This window comes from Trichosurus vulpecula, chromosome 9, assembly GCF_011100635.1.
Source record: "Trichosurus vulpecula isolate mTriVul1 chromosome 9, mTriVul1.pri, whole genome shotgun sequence".
Lineage (NCBI taxonomy): Eukaryota > Metazoa > Chordata > Mammalia > Diprotodontia > Phalangeridae > Trichosurus > Trichosurus vulpecula.
In genome coordinates, this window is record NC_050581.1 from 34,349,320 (window position 1) to 34,369,750 (window position 20,431).

Here is a 20,431-nt window from a genome sequence, read left to right on the forward strand (position 1 = left end):
TACCACCACTATAGTGCTGCTGTCAGTATTTTCCAGTGTTAGGGAAAGGCAACTCTGAATGAAGATGAAGACAGCACAGGTGTTAATGAATGGAAGCAGGCACTGGTGCTCTCCCTAATCAGTTCTTCCCATTGCTCTTAATACTGAGTGGGGAAATGTGACCCCATTAAGGGACTGGTATTCACATTTTTGTAAATCATCTAAATATTTCCCTTCATATTTTCCACTGCTGCTGTCTGCGTGTTGGATGAATGTGAGTCTCTTAATTCTTTTTGATATATTCTGAATAACTCTGGTCCCTTACTTCACACTCAGAGTTACAAGTGAATCAATAATGTTAAAATCAAATCCTTATTGTATAATATTGGGGTAGCTATTGGCATTATGACTTCTAAACCTTATTTTGCTAAAAATCCCTGAGCATTAAACTTACAGTAACAAATTTGTTTTTTCTTGGATGATGCAAATTCCATTGGTGAATATTATTGATTAGCATTCATATTAAATTTGATGAATTCTCTTTCACTAAACAAAAATAGCTGTAGCTGTAGCCAGTTAGTAGCTATATATTGGCAAAGGGTGGGGGATGGAGGATATATTGGAGTTGTCATTGCATTGACTGCCTCTAAATCCTACCAAATTAGCAATGACATGAGACCTGGCCACTACACCATGAATAGCGGGGTGCGTAATTGTTAAGCCCAACTGGTGCTGAGAATGCTAACTAGGACTCTTTGTCACTAGCTTTCCTGATTATAGAATTGTGGAGCAGGGAGAAACTCCTACAAATCATACAATCAAGGCCTGGGATTCTCAAAGGATTTCACAATATTCTTCTTGGGTCTATTTTATAGGCAAGGCAGCATAAAGAAAAGCAGATCAAAGAATCTGTGCTGGCAGCCCTCCTGTGTGCTGGTGTTACTGGTCTTACACCTCCACAGCAGCTGCAAGCAGCACTGTTGTTACATTTGCCCGTATTCATTCAACTATTAAGAGCCTGAGCCAGGATTCAAAACCAAAGATGTGCATTGAATATATAGAGGGAAAAGTATTATGGCTATATTACATAACAAAAGCCTAGTCAAACAGAAGGCTATATAGTATTTGCTCAAGAGTTGGTAAGGATGGGGAGGGGAGAATATAAATAAAAAATAATGGAAAACCAAGTAAGATGCATTTGTTACCCTGACAAAGGCTGCATCAACATGTGGAGACATATATAATATAATGTGAAGTAGATAGACTGTAAGTTCCTTGAGGGCACAGACTATTTCTTTTTTTTTCTTTTGTATCCACATGAGAGGCTGAATTGTGTAGTGGATAAAGAGCTGGACTCAGAGTCAGAAAGTCCTAACCTCTGATACATACTAGCCCTGGGCAAAATGTCCCTTACCTTGTCACTCTAAGTGGTTCTCTTAAGACCGTAAGTTGTAGATAAGGTGCCAATCTTCATTAATAGGAAAGTTCTGCCACTGAAATCATGCATCTAGTCCCTATCCCCACAGCCTAGTATGTGCTTAATGTTCATTTAACTTGAAGGATACCAGAATGCTTCACTTCACTTTTAATATTCCAGAGCAAGCCTTCTTCTCTTCGATACTGAACAATAGACCCATCAGTGGTGTATGGTTCTTTAAAATATCTTGCAGGCGTATGCCATTCTGTAAGTGTCCACTGTGAACACATGCTTAATGATGAATTATTAACTCACTGAAGACTTACTATAATGTCGTGTGATGCGATCATCAGGGGCGTAATAGTTCTACAGTGGTTTAAGGTTTCCAACATATTTTGCCACAACAATTCTATGTGGTAGATACTATGAAATGGGGAGTGGAATGGACTAAGCATTTATTAATCACCAGCTGTATGTCAGGCACTGTGTTAAGTGTTTTACACTTATCATTTCATTGGACCCAAGTGAAAAAAAAAAACATTATCTTTATTTTGTGAACAAGAAATGTTGAGCATATCTAGTTCAGCAGGTTACTAAACATGTACCAGCACAACAGTGATCTGCCCTTAGGAGGTCATGAAATCATAGAATTTAAAGCTGAAAAAGGGACCCTAGACGTATCTTATGCTAAACTCTTCATCCTACAGATAACTTTCTGATTTTGCAGATTTTATTTTTTTTACTCCCTAAGTTACAAACATAGTAAGAAACAGAGTCAAGCTTCAAATTCAGGCCTCCTAATTACAAATTCAAAACTCTTTCTACTATTTCTTGCTGATTTGGGGGAAGGGAGGGACGTCAAAAAGGGCACCTAAGTGGAACAGTGGATAGAGCACCAGGCCTGTGGTCAGGAAGTCTCATCTTCCTGAGTTCAAATCTAGCCTCAGATACTAGCTGTGTCACTCTGGACAAGTCACTTAACCCTCTTTGCCTCAGTTTCCTCATCTATAAAATTAGCTGGGGAAAGAAATGGCAAACCACTGCAGTATCTTTGGCAAGAAAATCCCAAACGGGGTGGGGGGGGGCAGCTAGGTGGCACAATGAGTAGAGCACCAGCCCTGGAATCAGGAGGACCTAAGTTCAAATCTGGCCTCAGATCCTTGACACACTTACTAGCTGTGTGACCTTGGACAAGTCACTTAACCCCAGTTGCCCTAACTTCCCCCCTCCAAAAAAAAATCCCAAATGGGGTCAGAAAGAATTAGACATGACTGAAATGACCAAAAGGAAAAAAAAAAGATGACAAAAAGTTCTGTACAAGGTTTCCTGGTCCTTTCCTTGAAGAAGTTTAAAATGTACTTGAAGAAACTGACACACAAGAAGCAATTAGGCAGCAAAAAACAAAAAAGTGTAGGTGATTAAATGTTTGTATTAAAGGCCGTTAAAAGGAATACAGATACCAATATGGACTCAGCAATGGAGATCATAGGTGTGTGTAGTTGATGACGGTTTTTTATAAAATAAATATTCTTTATTAATAAGAATAGTGATAATGAAAAGAATTATTGGATTTGGTTATTGATCTGATAGAGTACAGGTTATATAGATTTTATTTCTATGTCTTAAAAATGCAGCAATTGCATATAACTTAATGAAGCCATACACAATGTAAAATAGGAGAGACAAATGGTTTAAGAATTATATTTCCAATCATATAGGCTTTCTTGAAATGAAAATTTATTGTTACATATTTTGAATCCTTTTCTGTGTTCTGCTATGCACATGACACGCTTTTTTTCTTTCTACTGTGTATTTAAGTTTCAGTATTTAAGTTTATGATATGTTTTTGTTTTTTCTGTTTTGAATTTGTGTTCTGGTAAAATAAAAAACAGTAAAAAAAAAAAAAAAAGAATTCTATTTCTTGGGGCAGCTAGGAGGTGCATGAACAGCGCACTGGCCCTAGAATCAAGAGGACTTGAGTTTAAATCCGGTCTCAGATACTTGACCCTTACTAGCTGTGTGATCTTGGGCAAACTACGATTGCCTCCCCTCTGCCCTCCAAAAAAAAAAAGAATTCTATTTCTTTTTTTTTTATTCTGGTGATGGCTTTTTGTAGGGAGCCGTACTTTGAGCTGGGTCTTGAGGGATGAATAGGTAGAAAAAATGAGGGCAGAGATCTTTTTTTTAAATGCTTTTGTTGGATTGGTTGGTTTGTTTCTCTGGTGCCTAGCATGGTATGTCAAATAGGGTAGGCACTAAAATGCTTTTTGGATTGAGTTGGGAAGGAAATGCCTTTCAGGTTGGATGAACAGGAGCAGAAGAGGTAGAAAATGTGACTTGTTTGTGCATGTGACAGTTAGTGAGGTGATATGCTTGACTAGACAGAATATTGGAGGAGTATTGAGCACATGTAGAGACAACAGTAGGAAAGGAGAGATTGAAGATGAGATTTACTCTGGAAAATGGTGGCTGTCTTCAAGTACCTGTGGGACTGTCATGGGCAAGATGGATTGGATTTGTTGGGTCTGTGCCCAGAGAGAGAAAATAGATGGGAAATTAGGCAAATTTGGGTTTAATGTGAAAAAAAAATTCCTAAGAATTAGAGCTATCCCAAAATGGAATGAGCTGCTTAAGAAAGTAATGGATTCCTTCTCTTCCAGCAAATACCAGATGACCATGCATCAAGCATATGTAAAGTCAATTATTTTTCCTAGTACAGGTTGTATTAGATCACTGCTCTGACTCTCAGATTCTGCATCAAGCACAAGAGTAACTGAAGAGAGAGGAATGATGGAACAGGAAAGGAAGAGACAGTGGGGATGATAGGTTCCTAGATCTTGTGTTTGACCATGACATCAGGGAAATGATGACATGACTTGCACTTGACTTTGATTTGAGTGCATGCAAGGTCACCAGCCTCACTTTCTCCTCCAGAAGCATCTGGGTCCAGTGGCCTGATATTCACCAGGACGACTATAGATGGCCCAAGATGCAGTTCCTAAATCTAGAGGTTGAAGGGACCCCAGGAGCCATCCAGTCCAACTCACTTATTTTATAAATGAGGCCCAGGGAGGTTATGTGATTTCCCTAGGTCATACAAGTAATAAACATCAGGAGTAGGATTTGAACCCAGCTCCTCTGACTTGTGAGTCAGTGTCAGAAGGGCATAATTCGAGGAATAAGGAGAAGAATGAAGGAAACAAGCATTTATTCAGTGCCTACTATGTGTCAGGTGCTAAGTACTTTACAAACACTATCTCATTTAATCTTCATAACAACTTTGGGAGGTAGGTGCTATTATCCTCATTTTATAGTTAAGGAAACTGAGGTAGGACTTGCCCTAGGTCACACCGTATCAGAGGTTAGATTTGAACTCAGGTCTTCCTTACTCCAGTACTCTCTCAACTGTGCCACTTAGCAGCCTTTAGGCAAAAGAACCACTTCCCCCTCAGGTGCTGGAGCAAAAGGAGAGAGAAGAATAGGGAGTGTAGGGGATGATTTAAAAGGATTTTCTGAGACAGAACAGGGAAGGCTGGTGAATTCATGACAGATGGCTTCAATTGCCTCAGCAATGTAGTGAAACCCTAGAGGGAAAGCCCTGTCCTCCAGTCCTGATATCCTATTAACTTTGTCTTTTAGTATGATTGGAAGAACTACAATTTCCAGAGCATTTAGCAACACATTTCCCTTGAAGGCAACCAAGCCAAACCTTACCCAAAGACTGTTACATTGCGACACAAGAAACAAAGGCCAATATTAAAGAGCTATGGGTTGATATAGGAACCTGACAACTAATTTGGGACAGCCTCTCTGGGAATGTGATAGAGTAAATCGGGGGAAAATAAAGTCATTGTCAAGAGCTCATTAAAACAGTAAAACAGGCTATATCATCTAACCCACATTTAATAATTTAAATCACAAGACATTTTCATTTTGTCTTTGTATCTCCAAAGTTCAGAGTACTGCCTAGCACGATGTAGGCACTCAACAATTCCTTATTGATTAATTTTACCATACTAGTTCACATTAGTATAATACTCTAAGGTTTACAAAGGATTTAAGGTACATTACTTCATTTGTTCTTCATTCTATCCCTGTACTATTTTAATCTCCAAATTATAGAGGAGAACGCTGAGGCTTTCTCATTTTACAGATGAGAGAACTGAGACCCCAATATTTTACAGGTGAGGACACTGAGTCTCAGAGATGAAGTGACCAGCCCAAGGTCACATAGCTAAGAGGTAATTGAACTCATATCTTCTTAGCTCCAAGTTCAGTGTTTTCTCTACCACACCAAGTCCAGCACACTCACTGTTTCATACCAGTCAAATGTCTTGTTGAAATCCAGATACATTGCCCTATTAAGAGAATAAATCAAGTAAATTGTCATTTGCTAGATAAAATTTGATCATCCTTTCTCTTCCTAAGTGCTCACAAACTATCCATTTAATATTTTATTCTGTTGTTTTGCCCAAATGGATAATCCAGTTCAATCAGTCGATGAAATGAAGAATCCACATTTTTCTCCCTTTTTAATAATCAGAGTATTTGTCAGCCACCATTGCTCTAACACCTTGCCTATTTTCTAGGACTTCTCAAAGATAATTGAGAAACATTCAGAAATTATGGATTATAAAAAGTTATTATAGTACCCTGGGATATAATTAGTTTGGTCTGAGAAACTTGAATTCATTTATGATAGTTAGGTACTATCGTTTGACTCTTTAGGGGCTTCATTTGCCTCTTGTCTCTGATTTACTCTCCCCATATTGAGGACTCTGCTGATTGATAAAGCAGATGGGACCAAAAAAGAGGAGTTTACTTGTTTCAATTGTTTTGGGTTTTTGTTTTGTTTTGTTTTTTACATTTACTACAAGCATTAGACATCTCCCTTCCTTATCTTTCTTCTCAGGACCCTAAAAAACACCTTTCTATTGTCAACTTTTACTAGGATTTCTCCTTCCTGATACTAATCTTACCAGGTTTTATCCTTGTTCGTTTTCCCCCTCTTTCTGTCATTTGTACAGATACTTTTACATTATGAGCCTGAAGAGCTTTCAGTGCAGCCATATAAATCTTTTTAGATATCTTTCCTTTCTCTTACTTATACGAGTTGTTCAAAATTGAATCACCAGCATTTTGTTTTTGAGATCCTCTTATATATTTAGTGCCATCTTCCCTTTATTTAGTGTCTTTAGCCGTGGAATCATGCCTAGTCTCTCTGAACCTTCTGATACCTATTTTTCTGAGGTCTAAAGGACCCATCTGACTGTCCTTTAGTTAGCTTCTTGACTATAATGGATCAATTTCTCTCCAAGTTTCTAGAACTTTTAATTCACCAGCGAGTTTCCTCATCACTTCCTCTACCATCTGAAGAATGAATTTGTCTGCAGAACCGGTCAAGGTTTTATCCTATCTGCTTTTGATTGAGAGAACCTTCCAGGAGGTATCTGGACAGCTGAAGTCCTCCAACACTACCATTTCTTTCTACTGCCAATTTTGTGATCTTTTTAAAGAAAGCATCATTCATATTTTCCACCTGACAGGACAGCCCCATGGCAGTATTACTTCTGTTTCTTTCTCCTTTTACCCTCACCCAAATTCCCACAATAGATTTGTGGATTCCCTGAAACACCATCCTACTTTGCTTTTTTTGCCTATCAGATATTTCTTTTAAACTACTTATTGGAAGATATTCAGGTATGCATCTTAGCTGGTAAATTGTTCACAATGGTTAATGAATAACTAACTCCCTTTGGTTCCTTTGATAGTTAAGCTGACCAAGTAATTTCAGAGGCTTTGGTTATGAATTATTCACCAAGTGAGACACACCACTGATAAGGTTGTCTACTTTGTCCAACAGTTTCTTCTAAAATGTATAGTTAGCTCTGGATAATTTGTATTGATGAAGGGGAACAATTAGCAAGGGTTTTTGAAATCTCTGTGTGCATAAGTATGTATGTAGGTATGTAGGTATATGTGTGTGTGTGTGTGTGTATCCTACATTGAAGAGTAAAAAGTGTATCCCATTTATTGGAAAAGCAAGGGAAAATCCTGTAATTGGTCCAATGCTTGCAGTGATTTATTTTAAATTAAAACCTCTTTTCACACGATATGATCTTGTTTGTGCCAGTGCCTCAGTTGATGTTCTGAGATGTTAACTATAGACTCAGAAACACAAATTATTTGCAAAGTTAAATCAAACGAACTATGGTGAATGTTAGGCCATGTTTTTAGAGTCTAATAGCAACAAGCAGCTACTTTAATTGTAATTCGGTAGCATTCCCTTGTTCTCTCTCTCTCTCTCTCTCTCTCTCTCTCTCTCTCTCTCATTCTTTTTTTAAATACATGCATTAACCATTACTAGAATATTTTAAAATGTTTGACTTGTCTATTTAATAAAAATCTTCCCTTCTGCATCTCTTCACCTTGAATTATTTTAACTTTTTCAGAAAAAAAAATAATCTGGAGCTCATCGGAGGACGTTTTTTTTACTTTTGATGAGATAGAACAGTTTGACATTAGGAGTGATAAATTAGGGGAAACAAATTATTTACTTCACCAAGTTAATAACATTTGTGAGGCCTGGTGCTTTAAGTGCCAAATTAACCTCCTTCAGCTTCCTCATCTGTTAAGAATATAAGAATTAGAGGGATTGACTAGATGACCTCCATAGACCCTTCTAGTTCTAAATCTATGGTACTGTTTCATGACAAACTTCTTTGTAGAGTTAATGAAGACAAAGAAATGAGACTTTAGAAGTACTAAAGGGGTCTTTTTGCTATGACTTTTTAAAATACTGTCTTTTTTTTTTAATAAAATGGGCATGGGAAATGCTGATAGCATTTCTCACCTAGATTGTTTTGTCGCTTACTAGTTAATCAATGAAGATAATGAAGCATGCTTTCAATTTTAAAAACTTTATTTTCTGTTTTTCCTATCAAGGCAGAACAGAACAAAAACAACACACTATTTTCGAGAATGCTGAATACTAGTAGCTAAAGTTCCTTGATGTCTAAAATGCAAGTTTGCTTAGATGAACTTTACAGTGTTCTCTGTTCCCCAGTGCTTTGCTGGGTCAACTCCATCTTCTCCCCCTTCTTCTGTGGAAAAAATCTCACAATCATTTTATCTACCATGAATTTGTCATCTCAGCCAGGCCCTCACTGTCAAGCCAGTCCTTTAATTCCTTCCTAGTTTATTCTCTATCCTACTCCCTCCAGAGGTTGTTTCAAACCTTCTCTTCTTTCCTCAAGGCTCTCACACCCTGGCGTCCCCTCTCAACAAAGGACTTTGCTTCATACTCAACTGAAAAAATAAAGGTCATTCTCCTGTAACCTACTCTTCTCTCCTGTTGCACATTTCATAGTCCATTGACATCAACTCTTATTTTCACCTTCTTTATTGCAGTTTCAACTAGAGAGGTAGCCTATGCCCTAGCCACTGCCAACCCTTCTGCTCACACCCCTGATCCTGTCCCTTCCCATCTTCCTAAGTAAATTGCCCTCACAATCATTCTCTCTGTTCTCTTTAGTCTCTCCCTATGTGCCACCTCCTTCCCTGCTGCCAGCTTTACCTATTCTAAAAAACCAAAACAAAACAAAAGCCAAAATTCTTCACTTGGCTTTACCATCTCCCAAGCTATATCATCCAATATTTCTTCTTCTTAGAAAAAACTTGCCTCTCCTTCCTCTTTTCTCACTCATTTCTCAACACTTTGTGGACTGCTTTCTCCAAAATTGCCAGTGATCTCTTAATTACCAAATTCAGTGGCATTTTCTCAATCCTCCTTGTTCTTGACCTCTCTATGGCATTTAGTAGTATTGGTTACCCTCTCCTCCTGGATACTCTCTGGGTTTTCATGACTCAGAAGACTTAGATGCAAATTTCACCCTTTACACTGACTATCTATTTGACCTTGATCAAGTCACTTTGCTTCCCTTGGCCTCAGTTTCCTCATTTGTAAAATAAGAGGGATTAGACTAGATGATCTCTGTTGTCCCTTCCAACTCTAGCTCTATGATTATATGATTCTCTGAACTCTCTAGCCATTCCTTTGGAGTCTCATTATTAGATCATTCTCTGTGCATTCTGCCTTAACTGTGAATATACCCTAAGGCTCTGTTCTGTGCTCTTTCCCTTTTTTTTCTTTCTCTCTATAAATCCTTTCTCCACTCAATAATCTCCTCAACTGCTGTGGTTTCGAATACCATCTCTGTACAGATGACTTTCAGATCAGAGTAGTTTTTATGGTCCTGGTTTCTCTTCTGAACTGCACTCCCACATCCCCTACTGCTTTTTGGACATTTTGAATTAGATGTCCCATAGATACCTCAAACCCAACATGACCAAAACACAATTATTTTCCCCCTGTCCCAATTTACCCCTTTCATAACTTCTCCATTTTGGAGAAGGGTACCAACAACCTTCCAGACAGTCAATTTTTCAATCTATAATTCACTGGGGGTTCTTACCCTGGGATCAATGAAACTTTTTTTATTTTGATAATTTTATTTCATTGTAGTTGATTTCCTTTGTAATCCTATATATTTTAACACATGCATTTAAAAACATTCTGAAAAGGGCTTCATCAAACTGCCAAAGGAGTCTGTACACAAGTTAGGTTAAAAACTCCTATCCTAGACTTTTCTTTCTCCCTCATCTCTCGTTTTCAATCAGTTGTCAAGCTCTATTGTTTCTACCTCAATATTATCCCTCTCCCTTCTTTCAATTCACAAAACCACTACCCTAGTTCAGGCTTTCAACTCTTCTTACCTGGACTGTTAAAATAGCCTCTTATTGGGCTCCCAACTTCAAGCCCTTCCTATTTCTAATCTAACCTTCACTCACCTACCAGAGTGATGTTCCTAAAGCTCAGGTGTGACCATATCATTCCTCTGCTCAAAATGCACCCGTGTTTTCCTATTACCTATATGATCAGCCACTGATTCCTCTGGATTTTCAAGTCCTTAATATTGTCATGTTCCAGTCTACTTTTCCAGAGCTTCATGCATTCATGTTTAAGCCAAACTAGACTATTTGCTAATAATACTCATGCACAACATTCCATCTCCCATCTCTGTGACCTTTGCCCAGGCAATCCTCCCATCCGGGAATGTGCTGCTCACTGCTCATTTGTGCTACTTTAAATGCCTATCTTAGCTCAAATATTTATTTCTCATAGATAAGAATTTTCCTGACCCTTTTAAGAACTAGTTATCCCTTGCTCCTCTGAAATTACATTATTTTTACCTTGTATATACTTCGTATGTATTTATCCATTTACATGTTATTCTTCCCCATATAATGTAAGCTTCTATATGGCAGGGACTTCACTTTTTTTTGTCTTTGTTTATTCATTACCCAGAGCAATGCTTGGCACATAGTACATGCCTAATAAAGTCTTGTTGATACAAAATATCTTTTTTAAAGAATTATGAACTTGGGATAAATTTAATAAATAAAATTTGTTTAATTAAAAGAGATTCTTCTTTACCCTTTTGTCATGAAATCCCTCTTCTTCTTGGAAGAGCTAATCAAAGGAGAAAGTATTTTTATGAAATGAATGGATAAATTTTGGAGAATCTTAAGTACTTAGAAAGAGAAATCAGATGCCATATGTCGGTCTGATGGAAAGATTAAAGGTTATAAGCTGTAGTCAGGCTCCCTTTAATCAAATCTAAGTACCATTGTCTTTCTGTAAAAGAAGCACTCCTAAGAAGTTGTGACTACTCTGAATTTTGAAAAATCACTTTACCTTTTAAGTGCCCTACATTTAAAACTCAGCTTAAAGGGATACTCCCTAAAGACAATAAATTCGTAAAGTGAAAATTGTCTTGATAATACAAATAATCACTCCCTTATTCAATCTGTCTTGTCAGGATCTTCACATTAAATTCTCTAAAATGCATATTCTTCTAGCAACAAACAACCCATACTTACAAGATGCCTCAGTCATGATTCTCCCTTTCTGACAATGCCTCCTTTTACAGTATGTGCGGGTGTCCTTTGACACAAAACCTGATCTCCTTCTACACCTGATGACCAAGGAGTGGCAACTTGAGCTCCCCAAACTCCTCATCTCTGTCCATGGAGGCCTCCAGAACTTTGAACTCCAGCCAAAACTCAAGCAAGTCTTTGGAAAAGGTCTCATCAAGGCAGCCATGACCACTGGAGCATGGATTTTCACAGGTGGAGTTAACACAGGTAAATGCAAGCTATGCATAGTCTCATAGCTACTGGCCATGAGTCTGCTCTCCTCATTTTTATTTAAAGATTATGGTTAATATTAGCTTCTCCTAAGCTTAAATCTTGTTAAAATCCTCATATCTTGCCCATCATACATTTGTATGTGTATGCGCGTGCGCGCGCACACACACACACACACACACACACACACAAATACACACACCCCTTGATTCTTTTTTCTTATTCCCTTAAGAGGAAATCCAAATGTTAACTAAAAATCATCTCCAAAAATAGTCAAAGGATTATTTTAAGCATGAATGACAGGTTGGAAAGCTGAGTAATGAAAAATTCACTGCAAAACAAATTGAGGTGATTTACAAGAAGGATTATAAGGATATTTTAAATGAATACCAACTGCTATGTAACTTCACATTCTGGTAGCACTCTTTTTTTTTTTAATTTTAAGGAGCAACTATTTTTAATGAGGATGCATGCTTTTTATTTAGAAGGAAGCCTTCTAATGTGGTTTGAGAATAACTCAAGCTTGGATTTATGCTATTCCTCGCATTCCTCAACCCAGATTGCTTTATCTTTGTGAGACCAAACAGTTCTAAACAACTATTTTCAAAATTTTACTCCACTCCATATTCAATGGAATGTTTTCCCTCCCCCGCAAAAAAAAATAATCAGTGTAATAAAAAAACATATTTTTTTCACTTGTTGGGTGTATCCTAGTTAGGGATCATAAACAGGAGTTATTTTCAACCTTGTTTTTAGTGTAATACAGAAAGACAGTCAAATCACTTCCTCTCCACCCTGCTCCACTTCACAGACACATACACAGGGTGCTAAGTGCTTATCTGTGGTGCATTATTAATAATAAAAAAAAAAGTTAATGGAATGATTGCTTCTAAATTTTTCTGACATATTGTCCATGGCTGAGTCAGCAGGGTTATATATTGCAGTAAATCAATGCTTCTGCAAATGTAAGTCATTTGAAGCTTCCTTGCTAGCCTTCGTATAACAAGTGGCATTTGGAGTTTCTGGAAGATTATTTACTATAATACCTTCTCAAGTTTATGTAAGCTAAATTTCAGTATAATTAAAGACAGCTTTCATTATCATCATTTCAGAGGGTTTTTTGTTTTTTAAAAGGATCAGCATTTATATAGTAGTTGTTATGTATCAGGCACTATGCTAAATGCTTTACAAATGTTATCTCATTTATCCTCACAACAACCCGGAGAGGTAGGTATTGCCATTATTTCTATTTTACGGTTAAGGATATGGAGGCATAGATTTGCCCAGGGCTGAACAGGAAGTTAGTGTCTGAGGTCAGATTTGAACTCAAATCTTCCTGACTCCAGGTCCACTGCCACCTAGCTACCCCTTAAGTAACATTAAAGAATAACAATTTCAGAACTCTCTGGAGTACCTTGAATATGTGACTTGTATACCTAACACATGCTCACACTGTTCTTCTTAGGCAAACATTTAAATAAGAATCTAATAGGCTGCTTAGCAGAATATAAGCTCTTTGAGGGCAGGAACCATCTCCTTTTTCTTTCTATCACTCCTGCTAAGCACAGTGTGGGTAACTAGGTGGTGAAGTAAATAGGGTAGTGGCCCTGAAATCAAGAGGACCAAGTTCAAATCCAGCCTCAGATGCTTACCAGTTATGCAACCCTGGGCGAGTCACTTAACCCTGTTGGCCTCAGTTTCCTCATCTATAAAATGAACTAAAGAAGGAAATGGCAAACCCCTCCAGTACTTTGCCAAGAAAACCCCAAATGCGATCACAGAAAGTCAGACACAACTAAAACAACTCAAGAACAACAACAAAAATAAGTAAATAGGAGCTGCTTAATAACTGCATGTTGAATTAAATCACCAGTTAACCTAGCAAATACTTATTCAATTGTGTGGCTGAAAAGCAAATATTGAGTGATTTATATTAGTTCTTTCTTCATCATTTTTCTTGAAAGCCATTATATATCTATTCTGTAATTTGATTAGGATTATTCATAAATAAAGCAGGATTATTTATACACACACATTTGTATGGTCTGGTCCTTTCACTTGCATAATATAAATCTCTTAATTAAAGTGAATGGAAATATTTTAATTAATAATATATTTAACATTGTTTAAGTAAATAAATCTTTCCAGCAGTGTCTTTTACTATGAACTACACCCAATTTACAAATTCCTATTAAGTTGCATGGATTTCTAAGTGAGAATGCATCATAAAGGACAGTAAAGGACACACAGAGGCAGTTTCTGTGTGCGTTAGAACTGATAGGGATTTGCCAACTGATAATCAAAGGTGGATGCAGAAAGTAGGGTCATAATTTGTTTCAAGTTTATTAAAGCCTCAGTCAAGAGCACTGAGAGATTCAGAAGGCATGGGTTTGAATCCAAACTCTCTACTTATTTGATGATCTCTAAGCTACTTTTGTGCAATTATTCCTGTGTAACCTTGGACAAGTTAATCCACATCTCTGAGCCTCAGTTTCTTTGTCTATTAATTTAAGCAACAAGTTCTGTGAACTACACAAGAGTTAGGTTTGAGTACTGAAAAAGAATGACAGAGGACTGAGGATCTTGCTTTTAGCAATAAGAAGGTCATGGGGAGCTTTGCAGAGTATGTGCTATATTTATATGTGATGCTCCAATGGCATAATTTGCCCTCTGTCATATTTAATAGTATGATAGGGATGAGTAGAAGGCACAAAACCAAAAGAAAACTAGAGCAACAAAGATTTTTTTCAAAGAATCTTCATATCTGTACTTTGTAAGGAAAATTCACTCATAACTTGATTGAAAAACAGAAACAGATTAGTGTCTATAAGAACATAGGATGTAAATTACCTGTACATATTATCAGACCATAGATTTAAAGCTGTTGGTGATCTTAGAGCACATCAGTGCTTCAAAGGACCTATGATTTCATCAATTTGGATTCAAACCTCCTTAGTACATGATTTCATGAAGTGGTAGAGTAAGGGGGAAAATTACCTAGCAGCCAATGAACTAATAAGAGAGAACGTATTAATGGCTTATTATGTGCCAGGGACTGGGATGGTCTGTGGGGAAGGAAGAAATGAAGGAAAGAAGGAAGGAAGTAGGAAGGAAGGAAAGAAGGAAGGAAAGAAGGAAGGAAGGAAGGAAGGAAGGAAAGAAGGAAGGAAGGAAGGAAGGAAGGACAGACCAACAGACGAACCAACCTACCTCTAAACTCACTCCTTTTCAAGGAGCTTCTCTACTCCATCAGCCTGCCTTTTGGTGATGAACCTCATGAAACCAATTGGTCTTGTCCTCAGATGACAGAGACTGTTGATGGTCCTTTTCTAGTTTATTATGAAGTGATAGTACTTGTACTGTATTTTAATTTTTGAGGCATATTCACCTCTACAATATAATGAGACACTGGAATAGGACTTCAGTAGAAACTGGAATATAATATATTTTATATAACATGCATATAATAAGCATTTAGTAAATATTGAAATTAATATATATACGTGTATTATAATAAGCCCATTTAGAGATGAATTTATGGCTCCAAAATAGGATATATATGTGTATCCATACATGGAAATCTGCTTAATCACATTTAGGTACCTATATCTGCAAACGTCCAGGTGGTCCTTGCTTATACGAGCACAACTGCTTCTTGCTGCTATCTCTGCCTTGAGTCAAGAATAAATATAACCCCAGCCCATCTGGATTCTTGTTCCTCTTCCTTTCAAAGTCATCCGAGATAAATTCTCCAAGTCTAAATGTTCACAAATTCTTCCTAATGCAGTGGTTCACAACAGTTTTTGTTACCCAAAATCACTTTCAACAACAATAACAAAAAGTTACTGTTAACCCCCAGGATAATTTAATATACTACTCATAATATTTTTTAGAATTATTTATTACTTAAGGTTCCATTAAAAGATTTTGAGCAATAACACCTTAGACCACTGCAAACTACAAAATGGAAACTGCTGAATGAACTTTGTTCTACTCATTTCAAGTAATCTACTAACTACATATTTGTAATAAAATAAACCCTTTTTTTATTTCCCTTTTACAAAATTTTACTTTTAACAGAAATTTATTTTTTGCTCCTTCTCAACTCTTTTCTTCTAATCCCAGTAAGAGAAATAAAACCTTTGTAACAAATATGTAGTCTAGCAAAACAAATTCCCACATTGGCCGTGTCCAAGAATTGTATGTTATTCCATATCATGAGAGAATCACTTCTCTTTCAGGAAGTGAGTAGTGGGTTTTTTTCTTTTTCATAAAAAGTTGAAACTCCAATTAGTCTTGAAATAATACTTACTGGGATCTCTGTCCTTATGCAGTTTTCCCCATGGTCCAGTTTAGCAAATTTATTAAAGTGGAACCTCTTTGCACTTCTATTTTCAAGTCTAGTCTTTCTAATTCTTTTTCATGTGTGTGCGTGTGTGTCTATATACTAGTTTAGCTGGCTATTTTATATTTTATGTGCATTTCACACACACACACACACACACACACACACACACACACAAACACACAACCCTTTGCACTTAATAGGAGCTTTATTCAATTGGAGCAAGGGCTGATGTAGGCTATGGGAATGCTATTACATTTACTTAATGTTACACCAGAAATTTTATATTTTCTGCCTTTGATATATGTGGTTGTAATGAAGTCATTTGTCAGAGTGTCACATAGCATGTATTCTTGCCTTTCAGGGAAATAATAAATATAATTCACCATTGGATAATGAGGAACAAACCATTTAAAACACAAGCTTATTAAAGCTCTCTCCTCTTTTTTAGGAGTTATTCGACATGTTGGAGATGCTTTGAAAGATCATGCATCAAAATCTCGAGGGAAGATATGTACCATAGGTATCGCTCCCTGGGGAATTGTAGAAAACCAGGAGGACTTGATTGGTAAAGATGTAAGTCTTATTATATTGCTCTCATTATGAGTAACTTTAAAAGAGGGGAGGGGAACTAGCTGAGTCTTTGTTCATAGTGGGTTTGTGTTTATTTTTGTTTTTTGTGGTAGATGCTAATTTTGTAAGATTTATTTTTTTTTCTACCTCCTGTAATAAAACTAATGGTAAAAGTCAGTGTTTCTAGATAAATTCACATTTTCTTAAACTAAACAGCTATTTCTAATTTGCTTCCTTTTCACCATATTAGTCATTAATGAATCGTTTCTTTTCTGATTTGGATAAGGTCTTTCACCCAAACATTAGTCAATGCATTTTACTAGAGCTCGAACATTTACCGGTGTTCTGAGGAAGTTATAGCAGTCAGAGCAGGCTGAGTTCTGTTCCAGTGAAAAATTCTGCTTGTATAGTATTAGCTTAAACAAACAAATTCTGCAGTCCCAGGCAAGCACTTAGAGTTCATCAAACCTTTGCTTTAGTAGCAGATAGCAAGTAACCAATCTATGTTATATTCAAAAACTCCTGTTTATCTAGAATGGTAAAGATGAGGAATGGGGAGTCTGAGTTTGCTAATGGAATATTCTGGATAACCAATTTATCATATACTTTACGCCATACTTGAATGGGCCACCAGCACATAATAAACATTCAAAAATATTGTTGATGAGATGAATTGTCAATTTTTAAAGACAAATATCACAAAAAACTATATTCAGTGAAGAGGTTTGGGGTTGAGGGGTGCTCAACACCCCAAAGTACCAACACGCTGGGTCCTGCCAAAAGAATTCGACCCAAGCCTTCTCAGCCAAGGGCAAAGAAAAAGTTTAACGGTTAGCCATATTGGGTTGTCTTAAGAAATCCCACCCTTTGTGACGCTAGTGACAAGCCAGCCAGATCAACCTGAGCTGAGCTAGATTGGATCTGAGTGCCTTCACAGAGGCAAGATGAGACTTATATACACACAAAGATTGTAAGAGGGATCTAGGGTGCTCTTGAGTAGTCTGGGATGACTAGAGGAGGGGTTTAGAGTGGTCTGGGGTGACTGGGGTGAGGTCAGATTCCAGGGTGGGAAATAGCTGAAGGCTACCTGAAGAGGACTGACAATAAGAAAGCTGGGGTATAGATATTTTGATCACGCTCAAGGGTGGGAAACAGCCAGAAGGCAATCCAGAGGTAACCAAACTATGGAAGGCTAGGCTAGGCTATTGGGGCATGAAAAACTAGATCTAGTGGGAAGATTCAGGGTGGGGCTCAAGGGGGTTCCCGCAGACTGTACTCCAGATTCAAGGGGGTTCCCAGAGACTGTACATAGTAAGCATTCAATACATAAATTTAAATTAATGCATATAGTTTTGTCTTTTTTTTTCTAAGATTTAGAAGTTATCTAGGTCTTTTAGCACTTTGGGGTCATCGTTATAACAATATTGTGAACTGATCTGTTTAGTTGACCTTCCTGGTGGTTTTAGTTTCTACCCGAGAAGTTACTGTGTTTTCATTTCTGAAATAGAAAATAATTAACTGTCTTGAAGAGGTTTGGTGTTGAGGGGTGCTCAACACCCCAAAGTACCGACATGCTGGGTCCTGCCGAAAGAATTCGACTCAGGCCTTATCAGCCAAGAGAAAAGACAAAGTTTATTAGGGATTCACCATAATGGGTTGTCTTAAGAAATCCCACCCTTTGTGACACCTGTTTCCACAAGCGGGCCAGATTCAAACTACTGAATTAGATTGAATTCAAGCGCCTTCATGGAGGCAAGATGGAGATTATATGCACAAAGATAGTGGGAGGGATTGAGGGGTGGTCTGGGGTGACTAGAGGAGGGGTTTAGGGAGGGACTTGGGGAGGAGTCTGAGGAGGAGCTTGATAGGACTGAGATGAGGTCAGACTCATCTGGGTGGGAAATAGCTGAAGGCTACATGGAGATGACAGACAGCTAGGGGAATAGAACTAGGGTATAGATATTTTGATCAGGATTAAGTGTGGGGAAACAGCTGGACAATAGAGGGCTAGGCTAGACAGAGACTTGGGCCCAATGATAATGCAAGGCCCATGGCCTTAGGGGAAGGCCAGATCTAGTTGGAAGACTCAAGGAGAGTTCAAAGGGGCTCCCAGAGACTGCACTCCAGGTTCAAGGGGGTTCCCAGAGATTGTGCCTTCATCATTCTGAGTCACATAAACAAGCATACAAACTAACAGTTTGATTTGTTTCATTTAGCTGTGAAAGGAAAGAAGATAGAAAGGAAAGACAAAATTGGGTATTTCTATAATACATAAGATTTTGTTAATCTCTGTTTGCCTTAAAGGCTTAGATTCATCTAAAACCTCATTGACTTTGAATAGTTACTCCTTATAAATCCTTGAGACTTTTGTAAGAACCTTTGAAATTCACTTGTTTAGATTAGAAAATCCATTCCCTGCCCTAATGCACTTTCCTACCATGATGAGGTTGACTTTATTGGAATTTTAACAGCAAAATAAATATTTTAGAATCAAATTTTTCTTTCTGCATTACTTTAAGCTTGTATTTCTTAACTGTATCTAAGTTCATTTTGGGGCTATATAATACAATCCAATATGGTGCTGAAGATAAAATAAAAACTCAAAGTTTAAAAATTTATAAATAAGTGATAAAAGAGATGGAAGCTATTCAAGTGCCAAACATCTCTATATTTGAAAACATCTGGATAATTAACTATTTTTTTTAAAAATCTGGATCTTTGGCCACCATATATACCTAATTGAAGAGGTTTGGGGTTGAGAGGTGCTGGACACCCCCAAGTACCGACGCTCGACATCCCAAAGTACCGACACACCGGGTCCTTCTGAAAGAATTCGACTCAAGCCTTCTCAGCCAAGGGAAAAGACAAAGTTTATTAAGGGTTAGCCATATAGGTCTGCCCCAAGAGATCTCACCCATTGTGATGCTTGTAACAAGTGGCCCAGATCAATCTGAGCTAGATTGGATCTGAGCACCTTCATGGAGGCAAGATGGAAATTATATACACAAAGATTGTGGGAGGGATTGAGGGGTGCTCTGGGGTGACCAGAGGAAGGGTTTAGGGAGGGACTTGAAGAGGAGTCTAAGGTGGAGCTTGAAGGGACTGGGATGAGGTCAGACTCCATGTTGGGAAATAGCTGAAGGCTACATGGAAATGACAAGAAAATAGAGGGCTAGGGTAATAGAGCTAGGGTATAGATATTTTGATCAGGATTGAGGGTGGGAAACAGCTGGACAATAGAGGGCTAGGCAAGGTAGGCATTTGGGCTTAATGGTTATAGCCTCAGGCCAGATCAAGTGGGAAGATTCAAGCAGAGTTCAAGGGTTCAGGGGTTCCCAGAGACCGTGCCCTCATCATAATTATGTCTAGAAACTAAATTTAAGATGCCTGCAGCAGAAAATAAAATTGAACAAGTTTATCATTGATCTTTTTTTTCTATTTAGAAATTACTGGCAAAGAGCAAAAGGTGATTTGTCATGCTTAACAATTTGTTTGGATGTGTTTCTGTGTAAAAAAGTGTTGTTTGAGTTTGATTCATGTATTAGAAAGGCAAGCATGCTTATCCAATGCAACCAGTTTCATTAATGCTCACTTAACACCTGTTAAACAAGCCCATCCTGCTCCATAAATGAATTGCTTTAGTTTGTCTGAAGTTCAAGCAAAAGATAATTCCTTAATTTGCCAACTGTTCTTGCTTGAGTTGATTACTACCTGGACAGCCTTCTACAAGCATAGTAGACTGCCACTCAAATTTAATATGAACTTAATCATTCAGTCAATATTTATTAGATGCCTACTATGTGCTAGGTATTCAATAAATTTGGCAAATACCAGGCCAAAAAGGGAACCATCCCTGCCCTCAAGGAGCTTACTTTCTATTGTGTAAAAACTGAAAAATACATGGAAAA

The 20,431-nt window shown here is 37.6% G+C and overlaps 1 protein-coding gene across 1 annotated transcript in view; it reads left to right on the forward strand.

The window, feature by feature from the left end:
• Positions 1-20,431, forward strand: part of TRPM3 (transient receptor potential cation channel subfamily M member 3) — a 725,609-nt gene that overhangs the window by 377,718 nt on the left and 327,460 nt on the right. The window contains 2 exon segments of the mRNA XM_036738414.1: positions 11,389-11,602; positions 16,402-16,526. Of these exon segments, the coding sequence (XP_036594309.1) occupies positions 11,389-11,602; positions 16,402-16,526 (339 nt within the window).